The 15,059-nt window shown below is 45.5% G+C and overlaps 5 protein-coding genes across 5 annotated transcripts; 2 read left to right on the top strand and 3 right to left on the bottom strand.

Annotated features, from left to right (window-relative positions):
• Positions 1–60: 60 nt before the first annotated feature.
• On the bottom strand, positions 61–2,598 carry L199_006937 (uncharacterized protein; the record flags this gene model as incomplete). The annotated part of the gene is made up of 8 exons (XM_064892634.1): positions 61–194; positions 271–397; positions 491–588; positions 661–826; positions 910–953; positions 1,045–1,988; positions 2,092–2,250; positions 2,393–2,598. The coding sequence occupies 8 exons, from the start codon at positions 2,596–2,598 to the stop codon at positions 61–63; spliced, it is 1,878 nt and encodes a 625-aa protein (XP_064748706.1).
• A 448-nt stretch (positions 2,599–3,046) lies between these two features.
• Positions 3,047–5,818, bottom strand: L199_006936 (uncharacterized protein; the record flags this gene model as incomplete). The annotated part of the gene is made up of 1 exon (XM_064892633.1): positions 3,047–5,818. One exon carries the CDS (start codon positions 5,816–5,818, stop codon positions 3,047–3,049), a length of 2,772 nt encoding a protein of 923 aa, XP_064748705.1.
• Positions 5,819–6,157: 339 nt separating this feature from the next.
• On the top strand, positions 6,158–7,651 carry L199_006935 (uncharacterized protein; the record flags this gene model as incomplete). Its single annotated transcript, XM_064892632.1, has 6 exons — positions 6,158–6,181; positions 6,255–6,326; positions 6,436–6,477; positions 6,531–6,755; positions 6,841–6,893; positions 6,952–7,651. The coding sequence occupies 6 exons, from the start codon at positions 6,158–6,160 to the stop codon at positions 7,649–7,651; spliced, it is 1,116 nt and encodes a 371-aa protein (XP_064748704.1).
• Positions 7,652–7,957: 306 nt separating this feature from the next.
• L199_006934 (uncharacterized protein) lies at positions 7,958–11,629 on the bottom strand (the record flags this gene model as incomplete). The annotated part of the gene is made up of 7 exons (XM_064892631.1): positions 7,958–8,224; positions 8,299–8,803; positions 8,873–9,228; positions 9,280–9,752; positions 9,845–9,938; positions 10,008–11,017; positions 11,098–11,629. 7 exons carry the CDS (start codon positions 11,627–11,629, stop codon positions 7,958–7,960), a joined length of 3,237 nt encoding a protein of 1,078 aa, XP_064748703.1.
• A 538-nt stretch (positions 11,630–12,167) lies between these two features.
• Positions 12,168–13,762, top strand: L199_006933 (uncharacterized protein; the record flags this gene model as incomplete). The annotated part of the gene is made up of 6 exons (XM_064892630.1): positions 12,168–12,306; positions 12,393–12,497; positions 12,545–12,748; positions 12,815–12,844; positions 12,895–12,999; positions 13,071–13,762. The coding sequence occupies 6 exons, from the start codon at positions 12,168–12,170 to the stop codon at positions 13,760–13,762; spliced, it is 1,275 nt and encodes a 424-aa protein (XP_064748702.1).
• Positions 13,763–15,059: the final 1,297 nt, after the last annotated feature.

Genomic DNA, 15,059 nt, shown 5'->3' with positions numbered 1-15,059 from the left:
ATGGACCCATCATCATCAGCTTAGTCCACATTGGCAAAATTCTGGTATGGGGAAATCCACTCACACAGCTTTCCTTCTTTCTCTAGCTATTCTCTCCCTCCTGAACCCTGCCCAGACACTCAAGCCTAGCGCAATGAGCGTACCGATCGTGGATATCTTGAATGCTGAGTCATAACATTCTTCACCAACGATACCTGAGGTCGAGTCATATACACATCAGACCATTTGAATGAACGAGATGGGATCAAGATGAGATATGACGAAACTCACAATCGTGTTTACCATCATCTGGAATAGCTCCACCATCCCTCTTCGATAGACTTCTGACGAACATACTGGCCACATAGTTCGAAGGTGATTCAGAATCAGAACCATCTTCAGTACCGATTCTTCCGATCTGTCATGCCAAAATTTAGCTTACGTCTCTTTATCATTCTTCACGAATGATAGTCCCACATGAAATGTGACGGGTCGATATAGAAAAACTTACAGTATGTGAATCATATACTTTACCGAAAAGCAGATTGAACGCATTGCCCCCAATGACAGGAGCTACTGCTGTCCAACCCCAATTCTGCGAAAAGTGTTCTGCAGCACGTTGAACCATCAGCCTTTGTCCAAGCTTGAATTGGAGTCCAAGCCGCGAAGACTTCAACTCACTCATTCCGAACCATTCCAACACTAGCATCGGCATAACATTGAACAAGGCTCCATAAGCCAATCCAAGTAAAGTCGATACCATCCATAATGATTGGACCCGTGTAGTTTCCAGCGCTGATACTTGGGAGATCGTAAACAAGATAGCTACGATGGGGAGGAACCATACCTAGAGCGGAAAAAAGAGGATCAGCGAAGTTCATCTTTGATGAGTTGTGATATCTTGGGTCAACTAATGAGTATGATACTTACTCGTCTAATACCGAATTTGTTTTTACCGAAATCAGATACCACACCTATAACAAGATCAAAGCCAATGTCAGATTAATTGGATTGAAATCCGTATAATAAGATGGGATGGATTGATTAACTAGAAAATCAACTAACCACCAATGATTCTTCCTCCGCAATTCCAGAGACTGACCAGTCCAACTTGTTTCGCCTGATATCCCGCTACCCTTTCTTTATCATATACCCTTTGTCCGTCCCTTCCCAAAGCCAAAGCGACCGTTCCGGCATTATTGATGTACATTAGACCCGTACCGCATAACAACGCCAAGCACATGAACAGGATCCAAAAATCTACGGATCTAAACAGTTCCATCGGAGTATGGGATAGGAGAGTCGGAGGAAGAGATACGAGTGATGAAGATCGTTTATGAGGTGGTTTAGTTGTCGAATTGGCCGAGGTATGAGGTAGATGATCATCGAAATGGGCATGATGAACTTGATTATGACCATGTGGATGCCTTCCTCTGGAAATGGGCGATCTAGATCTGGTCAATTCCAAACTACTCGTTCTAGACATCACTCCATCCCCTTCGTCATCAGATCGATATTCGAATTCTTCCGCTGGATGATGTACAACTACTTTCGGTCTCGTCCCATTTATCACATCTTCGTTGTCGTTCACTGCGTGATATTCATGTAATTCATCTTGAGGAGGTACAGCTCTAATGACTATCCCACCAATTAACATCGGTATACCCGTTCCTATCGCCAACAACACTAACAAACCGCCAGCATCACCCTTGTATATTATATGACCTAGCGTCGAAAATAGGAAAGCGGATAGACCGAATCCAGCCAAGACGGTACCACTTGCACTTGCTCTGGTGGAATCGGGAAAAGATTTGGCAGTGGCGTTGACAGCTGAAGTAAGACCAGAGGAACCCCCACAGCCAGTGAGGAACATTGCTAGTTCGAGGATGAATAAGCGGAATTGCGATATTTCAGAGGAAGAGGAGGAGCGAAGGGAGATGGTACCGGTGAAGAAAGCGTGGACGGTGGTGTAGCCTATAAGACAGCATGTACCACCAACAAGGAGGGGTCTATTCAAACAAGCAGAAGTTAGTGTGGTCCTCATCAAAGAAGCTTATGGTCTGCGTTGGTACATGAAAAAACGACCTCTGTCATTCCTTATCATTCACTCACATCCTCTGACCTCTCGAATCTACTATCTTACCCCATACCGGTCCTGTGAGATATACACCCAGATTACCCGCTAAACCAATCAAATTCCCTACAGTGGACGATACTACCAGCTTGGTAGCTAGTTGGGGTGCATAGGCAGAGTAGACGTAGTTACTCCCACTATACCAGCGATAACAGGATATGGTCAGCGTATGTTCGTATCCATTTCTTATAGTGAATCATGAGATAACAGATATTCGACGGAAAGACACGATATATAAATAGACAATCATATGGTTTATGAGCGGGAATGATAACTCACCTTGCTAAGCCCACTATCACACACATGACAAATACACCCAACCTCTTCCGCTGCGTATCATCCCATTCCACCGAGAAGGGATTGAGAGTCTTCCAGCTGTACTTGCTGATCGACATGATATGGGACGTATCTGCATCTGAGCCAGAAGAAAACAATCTAGTACGCGATGATATACGTGGTCTCGAGGGTGGTCTGGTAGTTGCCATGGTAGTGCAATGCGATGTGAGAGAGATAGATAGTCAAGGCGGTGAGGGATGGGAGGAGCGGGTTGCGATGGATGGTCTCGTGTTTCGGATGATGAGCGAGTTTCAAGGGAGTTGACAAAGGTATCAGTTTAGACCAGATCGAATGGAACCAACTCAGACCATCAGAAAATATGATAATGGAGTCGATCCTTGTTCGTGAGAGATCGAGAGAGCGGATATGACAATCTGAACAGTCAAAAGTATAGATGTATCTACTGATGTTAGATAGGAGATGCGAGATATCACTCAGTGGGATGTATGGCGTGTTGTCGCGCTAAGTTAAAACATCATATCGCCCATCGGATATGGCCGAGTATGAGTATTTATGGGGTATCATCGAATAGCAAGATATGTATAATGCATTTATTCTACGTTATATATATACAACTAATCCACTCTACGAGTACTATCACACCCATCCTCTCATCCTCCCGACGCTCCTAACGATATCCCTCTCCCTCTCACCTTCCTCACCTAATCCTTCGGTACCTCTCAACTCCCTCATCTCCTTCCTCCACCCATTCTCATCGAGCTCAACCGCCTTCTCCCATTTACCAAGATCATCCCATACCACATCCAACGCTCCCACCGCATTACTCAGGTAATTCAAATCTGTCTTCAGCTGATTGACCCCTCCGGCGGTCAATCCCCTTATCGAAGGTAATGTCGTGGAAGTCAGATGAGATAAGAGGTTGAGTGAAAGGGATGATATCCAGGTGGACAAGATAATCTCCGAAGGTATATCTTCTTTTCCTTTCTGTCCATCTAGGTCAATCCCGTGATACACGGTATATTCGACAAAAGGTAAAGTATCCAATCCAAACCTTAAACCAACTTCTTTACTATATATCTCAAATACCCTTAACAGATCCAATAGACCTTCAGAAACTCTACTGATCACATCAGTCGGACTGAGACTGAAGGTAGGTACGTGTAGTTCGCCCTTCCTAGTGGGTTTATCAGGTTTGGTCCAAACTTGTAAATGGGGGTATGTCTCAAGTTGGTTGATCAAGGGAGAAAGGATGATGGATTGTAAATTGATTTGCGAGGATTTGATCAGATCGTTCATCGATCTAAACGTGATGGGTAAGATGGGTTTGGGGATAGGTCGAGTGTTGATCAGTGTATGTAAATCGATTGAATTCAAGGTAGATTGCTGTAACAAGCTAATCGATCCATATGTGGTCGATCTGACGTCGTATCCTTCCCCTTGAGTGGCCTTCAGCACTGTTCCAACGTCATGCACAAGGTATTCTTCCAATTTATCTTCAAATTGATTTAACTTGGTAGAGACCTCCTTGCACGATTCCAAGATATGCAAACCCAGTTGAAAACTCGACCAATCTTCCGTGGAGTACGAATCTAACCCTTCGAATTCAAAGTCCAAATCATCGTTTGATCCTCCTCCATTTCTTAATTTCTGATTTCCGCCCGACGATTTCTGTTGATCAGATAAGAAAGTTGATAGACCCGCTTCTAAAGCTGATAAAAGCCCCAAAGATCCATAACCATGTGTGAATTCTTTACATCTAGTGATAGATTCTTCAGATCTCGTAAATAGCAAATTCACTCGATCGATCAACGTCTTTGCTATATCTTTGCTTGAGCTCCTACTGGAAGATGCACCGAATGAAGACAGAGAAGGATCGGTCCGTATTATATGTTCCAAATACCTTCTCTCCAATGTAGCATAGGTAGATTGAAGATCCAAGAAAGGCTCATACAGCGTGTTCTCCCAGGAGTTATCAACGGGCTGTGGACCCGAGATTGTCGGTGCTCTAGAGAATCTACGGGATATTGACATTCTCTTGGATGAACTTCGAGTCATCGTTGATGCCGAAGGTGAAACGGCAGGTATTCCAGCAGAAGGAGGTCTATCCGTTATTGTGTTGGAAGGTGAAGTAGACATTTGATCACCACCACTCAACATTCCACCCTGAGTATTGAATGTCATCCTATCTATCAAACTCTGTATGGCCACTCCCAATTCCTCTGTAGATTTATAGGACCATATGAGTTCAGGTAGAGCTTCCGGACCGTGAAACTCGCTGATGGCTGATAATCTAGCTGAAGGGGATGGATCTAAAGCGTCAAAAGTAGTTTGAACAAAGGTAGCCAAAGTCGAAGCCGCCGTGTGAGGTGAGAAGATCAACGGTATCTGTTCGACTTCGGTGTTAAGTATGGTAAGGAGCGATGAATAGAATTTAGGTAAGAAATCCGAAAATTTGATTGATCCCTCCTCTGTCGAAGTACCGTCGGTACCTAGAACCCGAGTCGACGTTTGTGTAGGTGAAAGTTCCACCAATTTGACGTCTTTCCACTGTTTGAGTAAATCAACAGATTTCGAACCAAAATAATAATTTCTAAATTCTTCTTCTCTGTCAATCAACTTGAATACCTGATGGAAAATTTCGATTTGTTCAATTTCCGCTTTATCCAAACTATCTTTCAAAGCTTTTGATAAATTATTTTCTAATTCGTTTTGTAAACTGACCAGCAGTCTCTTACGATCTTCATATTCCGTTGGTGTATTTTGAAATACGATCATTGATCTTGATGCTTCTTGAAGACGGTTACCAGCTTTAAGCCAATTCTGATTTTGGATAAATCCCAACAATTCACTTTCCAGTGTTGACCACGATTCAGCTTCTCTGAGTATATCTCTAGCTGATTCCAAACGGGTTTTCAACTTGTCCAGATGAGTCAATTTTTCCAAACTCTTATTCGTCTTATTTACTTCTCCAACCCCATTCCCATGGGGTATCAAGTCATCTTTATGTTTCCCCACACCGGAAGACAGATCAATCTGCCTTGCAAACCTATCCTGGACCATTCCCAGACTAGATGACAGGCCATTCGCGGATTCTCTCATGAATTGCAGATCATAGGCTAGTCTGGGTACGGTCCTCGATACATCATGTATGGACTGTTCGACGGCCGAATTGGTATCTTGCGATAATAAAGATAATTGAGTGAGAAGCTCGTTCAGCGATTTGTCTATCGGTGCTAGGTCTGGAGGCTGAGCGGGATTGGGAGGTGGGAGTGGTGGAGGAAGGTAAGGGGAGAGTAGGTTGTTTAGGAATGAAGGGATGTCCGAACCTGATGCGTCGAGGGTAGAAGCGAGTGAGGAGAGTTGAGAAGGTGGCTCGGGGGTGGTGATGGGAGGTGTGGAGGATGACATGGTGGGTGAAATCGACGGGGGGAAGGGACGGAAAGATGAACGATGATCCTTCGCCTCCTGTTGTTCGTGTGATGGTTTGAACTCGCGTTATCATACAACGCGAGAAGGTGAGAGGACCAGAAGATGATGTTTCGAGGTGGATGGTAGTTGGTGTTGAGCTTGAGCGTGTCGAGATTGGGCACGTGGTGGACATGCGACAAAGAGGCACAGTGGTGACGTAACGACCTTCGGTCAAGCTGGGAAGTGGAATCCGAGAAACATCAACATGAACCATTCTCATCTTCGTCCTTCGCTTCTCTATATGCCTTCCTCCTGTCCCATCTTAGACCAAGCTACCACATGCCAATGCCAGGTCTATCAGAGGTGAGCTGTCCTGTCTATACTCTTCATGACAAGCTGAAACGAAAGCTCACATGACTCCCCTGGTCGCGAGCAGGAACACGATACTTTGCTTCTCGGTTCATCCTGGCTCGGTAAGAAGGATCAACATGGCAAAACTCATCTGTTCGTGAGTCATTGATACCTTCCATAAATCTAATCTCCCCCGATCAAAAATGATCAGTGACTGGATCGTCCTCCCGGAGTCAAAATGCTAACACCAATGCTCTCGGCCTCAGAAATATTGCACCACACCTGATAAGCAATCTTTCATTCTCCTAGTGAGCTGTACCATTCGATTCTACTCTGCAACAAGTTTACCGTTCTAGCACAGACTACAAATCTCGAGACTATCTATTTCCATTCCCCAGCTCCCGAAGACATACCAGCTGTTCCATGGGAGGTAGACCATCCGTTCCTTCTGAGCACTCAGGATCTGATAAGAGAGCAATTCTCCGATGAACCGATAGAACAGGTCGAAGGCCTAGTCGAGAGGATCAAGTTGATGGTGGAAGAAAGATGGGATGAGGTGCAGTTGTTGATAGAGGTGGAAGACGGAGTGAGTATCTCACATACAGAACATGTTTATCAGCTTCCCAGCCAATGATGGAAGCAGTATAGCTGATTGTTCCTCTTGGTGATAGGTCAAAGTAGCTTACATGAGGATGGAGGATTTCGCCTGGCGATTTGTCTTGAAGTGAGTGATATGCACCCTCATGAGGACCTCCATTGATCATCATGACCATTTCAATCAGTGAACTCACCTCATCTCAATCGATCCCTTTCCTCACTCGACATCTCCTTCAACCTCTAACCGGAATAATCGCAACCGATCGGTCAATACCTTTACCTACATCTCTTGCTCCATCCGAATCAAGCTCGAGACTAATATCAGATCCGGAAATCATGCGCGCAATACGGCGAAATACTACGAAACCTAAAGTCCAGCCTCAGACCAAAACACGCTCTTCGTCTCAAATACCTTCTTCAGATACAAATACCGACAATGAGATAGTGACGGAAGGTTCACCCACACCTCGTAAACCATCTCGACGTACGAAAGCGACTGAAGAGCCCACTCCTATCCCATCTTCTTCTTCTTCTATGCCACCTTCCTCACCACCCAAAATACCACATAACGAATCCTCATCTAGACAACCTACTTCTTCCATCCCACCTTCTTCTTCCCCCCCTCCTGGCTTACCTTCTTCTGAGCGATCAGAAACGACAAATACAAAGTCAAAGTCAAAGATGATCGATCAGTCTTCATCGCCTTCAGCAGGTTCAGCAATGGATTTCAGACCTCCCACTCAGACACAAACGCAGACGCAGAAGACGAAAAGGGAGAGGGAGAAGGAGGAAGAAGAGATATTCGAAAAGAGGAAAAAAGATTTACAGAAGAAGATGGATAAGGGTGGAATAGGTAAATTGGGGAAGAGGAGATTGGCTAGGTGAGATTTTTACGTTGACAATCATTACTGTCAGGTGGTATGTCTTCATTGTCTATCATGATGTATATTTATGTTCATGTTGTACATTGTGTGTTATATGCGGTATCGCGGTGTTCAAGTTGTACGGAGAGACATATGTACGATGCATACTATGTACACCTAGATATATATACACCATATGTTATATCTACAAATTACAACAATGGTCGTTATATCAATACATATAGTAAATATTGAGAGATAACATGACTTGGGATTACATTCTGCTTTGTAACGTCTTATTCTTTCGTCTCGCTTCTGTCGGTGTTGGTCATTGAGTAACGCTCTTCATTCCAAACATTCTGGCCACCACCACCTTCTCCTTCTTCCCATTTTCCGCTTCAGCATTTGGCTTGATTATATGATAAACTTCCAGACTCATATCGATGTACGGTTTTGTCCTAACCCCATCCATCTTGGCACCCTGTAAGATATTGTACACTTGACCTATCAATTCCACCCTTCTTCTTTCGGATTTACGTAGATCGTTTGGGTTTGTCGAGGTACTCCAAGGTGGGAGAGGAGGTAAAAATTCGGCCTAATCATACGATAATACATGATCAATCGTAACCTCTACAATCAGATATATCCGTATCTTGATTTCACACTTACAGCTTCATCATCCGCTACCAGCCCGGCCAGCTCGTCACCCTTTTCATCCTTGAGAATAACCAAGAACCTATATCTCCATTCAGAGTGTTCTCCGTCAGTATCGTTACAGCTCTGACACCATGTCCAACCGTTCTTCAAAGACGATGCACAATGAGTACAATATGCTTGAATGATACTATCGGATGGACAGCGGGGAACAATCGATTTGATTTGAGCGATGATACGATATTTGTTTGGAATGGTAGGGTTGTTGAGGATATCACCGATGGCCGATAATGGATGCTCGATCGGGTCGGTGTGGATCGTTTGAAGGTGAGTTGCTATGCGGGATGGTCGGTCTGTTCCAGTGGTACCATTATCGAGAGTAGAATGAACGTTTTCGTTTGGCTGATAAATCTGGTTTGTGGTCGAGGAAATATTATGAGAATCATCCACTAATATCGGCTGGTGAGTGTTTACGGCCGGTGAGTCAACAGTCTCTCCTCGTTTGAGCGCACGTAGTCGTCTGTAACCACATCGTCAGCTGCATCAGTACCAACACTCACCTTTTCATCTGTGAAATATCGGGACCCACCTTTCAATCACTCTTGCCCTCTCATCATCCTCATCAACCAACATGCATCTCCTTCTTCTCCAGCCCTGAAGCGCCTGATCGGAAGTAGGTAACTCCGACCAACTCAACTCCAACGCACCCTTATACAACTTACTTCTCACATTTTCCAACTTGACTATGCTCCCCACATCGAGAGATGGTAAGTCATGAGCGGGAGGTAAATCGTGAATGGCAAGTATGAACAAAGCTTCGTTGGGTAAACCTTGGATTTGGATATTATGGAAATTCCGAAGTTGGTAAGCTGTCGAGGTCGTTCCGTCTGATACGTAAAGTTCCATGTCTGGCTTGCGAAGATTGTTTCGGACAACATACATGATCTATTATACCATGTCAAAGAATTGATTACAACCATGATAGAGTTAACTCACCTTGACAACAGCGTCGAAGAAGATGGCGGGAGAAACTTGACTTAGGGTGATCGCATCTCTCGGTACGCCTGGTGTCAAAGACGATCTTCTCGATGGCGTGTCAGACCCAAAGGTCCCAGCTCCATACGGAAATTGATGCAAGTCTTTATACCAATTGAACAAATCAACCATCCTATCCACTTCCATTCTGTTCAAAGGTGGATTCATCAGACTCTGATTTTCGTATTTGATCTCTTTGCCGTGCTCGGAATAGACCCAAGTATTGTTAGAACTAGAGAACGCTTGAGCTTTGGTTTTCCCACCGAACATAGATATCTTGAGTCCTCTGAAGAGCATGACAGATCCGGGAGAAACATTTATTGGTAGATCGGATTGTCGAGTCCGGAATATAGATACGACCAGTTCTTCGTTGGCTGATGGATCGCCCGCATGACGAGTGGGATCGCAGAGAATCACTGACATGAGATAATCGACTGTGACAGGCATCAAACATCAGTGGACTGTCCTGGAACTTGACCAAGAGAAACTTGAAGAAGAGACCTAGGGTATAAACGAAATCGCTCACATGATTTGGTCACAGCTTTTGTTGCGACCACTACTCCTGTTATATTGCGTATGGAACCAGATACCAGATGTCGAAGTGGTGTATACTCCGTTCCCTACAACGACAAGCGATAGGATCGTTAGTGACTCCACCATCGGATGGTATAGCGATAGGTATCACTCACGTTTGTAAACAACGCCCTTTCTAACCTCTGCACATCCGCCAATCTCGCTTGGGCGGCTCTACTACTTTCCGCCTGTGCAGCTTGCACTTCCCCTCTCCTCTGTTCCTCGGCTTGCCTCCTGGCATCAACGAGTCGCTCCCTCTCCGCACGCGGTGTGAATGCCATAGGGCTGCTTTGCGATACCGCAGGGATGGACTGTCGTCGTGAAGGGTACGAGGGACTGCTAATGGCTTGAGCGGGGTTGAATGGTGTGATTGATGGTGATCGGAAGGGCGTCATGGCTTTGAAAGGGGTTGAATGGATATGTTCGGCGGGGGTAGGGTTATCCGCCGTGTGGATAGACCGAGAGGTGTCAGCTGAAGCGTTTGGAAGATTGTTCTTGGGTGATGTTTGGGGGGGAAAGTGGTGTAAGATGATTGGGAATTCTGGATCGGTCGCAGATTGCTCCACTGTTTCTGATCGATCTTGTTCATCGATGATAGCAGCAGCCGGATTGGCGATTTCGTGCGGCTCTATCGGTAAAGGTCGTCTCTTCTCTTTGCCTTTAGAGTTTACAGGCGATGTGACAGTATTGATTAGAGCCTGATATCCTGGAGGTCCAAGTTGAACCGCGGTTCTCGGTCCTTTCTTCGTTTCCTTTTGCACGTCTTTCACTACCTGTGATTCCTTCACTTGCCCTTTGTTCACAGCAGGATGCTCGTCAATTCCTCCAGCTTCTTTACACTTCTCAATACCCCGGACCCTCTTATCACCTTGTCTATCTTCCTCTTCTTCTGTCAAAGGTTGTTTAGTCGGTCGAGGTGGGATGGACGAATGAGAAGAGGTCGATGATCTTGAAGGTACTCGAGCGAGATCAGGTGGAGGAAACGATGTCAAAGGTTTCAATCGAGATGATTCACCTTTGTTGGAAGTATCAAGGGATTGATGTTGCGAAGTAGGGTGAACAGGTGATGAGACGGTAGGTGCGGAACTAGTGAACCATTCAGGGGCCTGTGAGGGTAAAGGGATGTCTGTTGACGATAATCAGCTCCGACTGAACAGATAGAGATTGATGACACAAGGACCATGTTTAGAAAAATAAATGGCTGACCAGGCATTAATTTCTTGAGTTTCCTACCCTCATCGTATTCTAGCTCCCTCTCACCTATAGCTTGAATTTCGACGATATACTCATCTCCATTATCCGGTCCTTTCGCCTTCTTCACAACTTCCATACCTGTAGTATCAATCGATACTTGCTTTTTTGACAAGCCTATCAGCCAGTCATACCCTTCTTCACTCAGATTCTGCACATCATCCTTCAACTTGTCAACCTGGCTATTCGGGTTATATTTCGAGTGGTAGATGTTGATCTTGATCTCATATCTCTCTATCCTTTCTTTCTCTGTGGGTAAGACGTAATCATTCGGTTGATATCCTACGGGTATGACAAATTTGTGATTGATAGAGAATGATACTCTTGGTATATCACCTTGAGAGATAGAAGCGTTTTTACCCCAAACAATTGAGATCCTGCCTTTGATGTGGGTCGCTGGAAGGGTGGAACCAACTACGAGGTGAGAGTGGTCGAGAGGGATGGTTTTGGGTGTGGATGACCTCTTGGGTCTCTTGGAGAGTGTCATGGTGCTTGCTGGGCAGTCATTTGGTTTCGATTTGGGACAGTGGATAAGGATGGGATAGAGGATGATTCGAAGATGAACCATGGTGGACGCGACGTTTATCTTCCCCTCTTCAACATTACTTTGGTTTGAGCGGAATGACGCGCGTGACACGTGGTCATGGTGCAGTGGCGACAAGCTCAGGTGGCAAATAACTGCTTGCTCTCCTCGATGCTCCGGTCCATGACATGATTTCTGATCCTTTGACTGTGATCTCGCTTGCGACTTGAGGAGATCATATCGAAGCATCTCCGTCAAGCTTCTCCTGGGCAATAGGACCTACAGCACAACTTGGCTAGACTTCATGGAAAAGATAGCTCGCAATGATCCTTCCTTTGACTTGAAGAAGCGGAGAAAGAAAGCTACCTTTCACACCTAGAAAGATACTGTTCAACCAAGAGCCCTACTAGAGCCTCTGGGTGTGTATATAAGTGGTCCCAAGGTATGAAGTTTTCTGCTGTTCACCTGATATCACATCAAACGTGAGAACTATCCTTGCACCATGGGTCGACCACGCACTAGAAAGGAATATGCAGATGAGGAGATTCCTCGGAATGTCCCACCCTTGGCAAGCGCACCACCTCGATCCATGTTCGACCCAGAAGCTGGTAGTGCTTACTTTGTGCCTCCTTCGGCACCCCGTGAGTCATCTCGTGAACATCCCATGCTAGCTCATCTCGTGTGTGATGCCCCGCTGATAACAGTCAACTTGCTCTTTTTGCCACAGCACCGCAAGCAAATCAAGTAGCAGATATGTTCACCATGATGGGTAACCTTCTAAGGAACACCAGCACCGGCTCGTTCAGCCAAAATACGACCCCCGTGCCCAACAGTCAGTTATTCCAGATTCATGTGAGCACGGCGCTGACAGACTCATAGGTACTTACGGCCTGCAAAGAGATTTGCCACAATCCTTCGCTCACAGTGGTTATCCAACCAACAACATGTGGTCTGCACAGGGAGATGCAAACTTTCCATCATACAATTCCGGTTATGGAAGTGACATAGTGGATTTGTCACCCGACACCATGTATACGCCTGCTCACCGACAGCCGCTGAGTACTCAAAATTTGGATTATTTCCGTAAGTCTACTCAAACCTGTACTGGTTGACAGCAGGATTAACAATTTCTTCTTGTGGCTGCTGAAGCTGGCGTAAGAGGTTATGGGAACCAACCTGGTAGGTCCTCACATAGATGTGACCTGGTTCGGAACTCATCAGACTACCAGGTACTCCTACTCAAGGTATTCAACCGATGTCATATGGTGATGTGGCTATCCGCTCTGCTGGCAGCTCAAGGCCTCTTCGTCCTGCCGTCGGGGCTGATGACCAAAGTGAGCTTTACTGTATACCCCGTCCGATATCCAAACTCCGTACACTAATATGAATGACTCCGTACGACTAGACGTTCGATATAAACCATATTCAAGGGCTCAGTCCACAACATCCAGCAATCGAGGTGGGTCCAAAAGTAGTGGGAAGGACCAATTGACCATCATCTTCACTGATCCAAGTGGGAGTAAGAAAAATCCTGGTCCCATCCACATCAATGGTAGAAGGAAGTCCGATTGGGACCGCTTGCAAGATGAGATTGACATGATCGTTGGTCGTTCCAGAGCGGTATTCAGCACTGAATTCCCCCATCGATCGGAGAGTGAAGCACCTCCATCATCATGGGGAGCCATCGAGTATCATTACGAAGGTAAGACTTCGGCTTCAGCAGATTTATCAAGAGGGCTAGTCAGACCAGATGATGTACCAAGGATGAAGGGAGTATACCAAGAAGCCATTCTACTGGGCAAAAGAATCGAAAGCGGTCCAAAAAGAGATAGAAGATCTAGAGATGCCCATTCAAGTACAGTCGGTAGATCTCAAGGGCTCGCCACTGATACTGTCCAAGCATGGGCCTCTGGCATACCTACTACAACTAGCCAAAGTACCCCGTCAATCTCATCGATCCCTGAAGGTGCAACAAACTCACAAGGGGATGCTTACTCTCAGGCTGAAAGTGAGACTGGCACTCCAAGACCCAAGTTTACCGTTTTAGAAGGTGCCATCAGACCGATGAGTCTAGATGAGAAGTACGATGATGACTAGGCCGTGACTCCTCACTACGCATCCTTCATTTCATGCAATTGTCTTATTGGCAGTCATCGTACGGGTGAAGAGGGAATCTGTCGTTCTGGAAGGCGGTCAACATCTTGATATCCAGAACATCAACAGTACATCATATACAACATATACATGCAGTCTTCGTATCTGAGCGTCTCAAAATATCCCTTCCTTAGCTTTCAGGAATTTGTACTGTGCACACTCCCAGACAAACAGATTTTTGTATGAAGTCGTCACAAAGTGGCGAGTTGACCAACGAACGAACAGCTGACAGCATTCCGAATGGGTGACTTCTGTCCAACTACATCAGGCTAGAATGCGAAGACCGAGTGCCTTCCATACTTCCACTGATTTTGACCATCATCTGTTCTTTTCACGGATCATGCTCGTTTATTGTGCATGATCCGAGACATGGACGATCGTCTAACAGATGCAGATAGGGCGCAGCGCAGCGTTGTCATATGTGACACCCCAGTTGCATATCAAAGGTAGAAACAGAACGACACGACATCCTTTATCGAGTGGAGCTCATCCACCCCTGAAAATTCCTTCGCTCAAAGTGTTTCATAAAGCACCTGTGTGAAAATAGGGCGAGGGGATATAACCATATACTTCCTGAATTTCCCAATGCCTTTTCACCCAGTATTCCCATAGAGAACTTAGCGATATATCTTGGTGTTACAATCAATCAGCATGTCTCAAATCTCATCTCACGCTCAAGATCCAGCACCAAAAGAGAATACCTCATGGAACCATGATTGATCAACGAACGAGAGCAATCAATTTTCGATAGGATGTGGTAAGTCTAAACAGAATGTCTTTGCAGTACCATGCTTTCTCTTCATGACGTTCCGAAAATGAGTGTGGCAGCTAACGCAGCTCACACTGGTGCTTCTCATCAGCATTGAACAGTCCCCATGTCTCACCCAGAAGCAGTAAGTGCATGTGGCTGTGTCCTGTAACTCACATCAAACAGGAGATCGAACATAAATAGATCATCAAATCGTCCTGACACCTCTTGGTTTCGCCAGAATCAACGGACATGAGTTCTACCGACTCGAAGGATAAACATAACACTTCGGAACTGGCGGATATACCTCGAATTTGTGTTCAAGATAGCAGCTCAGAGGCGCATCCGGAATCATTGACTACCGAACTTTCCATGAGAAGTAGATAAACAGACATGCCCTGTGTATCGATGGAGATGCGAACTCGAAAAATATCTCTTCGCATGCATTCTGATAGTTGCGTATGAAATGCTCTTTGCGCCAATCTCGCGTCC

This window comes from Kwoniella botswanensis, chromosome 2 (genome assembly GCF_036426115.1).
Source record: "Kwoniella botswanensis chromosome 2, complete sequence".
Taxonomy (NCBI): domain Eukaryota; kingdom Fungi; phylum Basidiomycota; class Tremellomycetes; order Tremellales; family Cryptococcaceae; genus Kwoniella; species Kwoniella botswanensis.
Note: the sequence above shows the minus strand (reverse complement) of the source record. Positions and strands in the feature narration are given on the sequence as shown.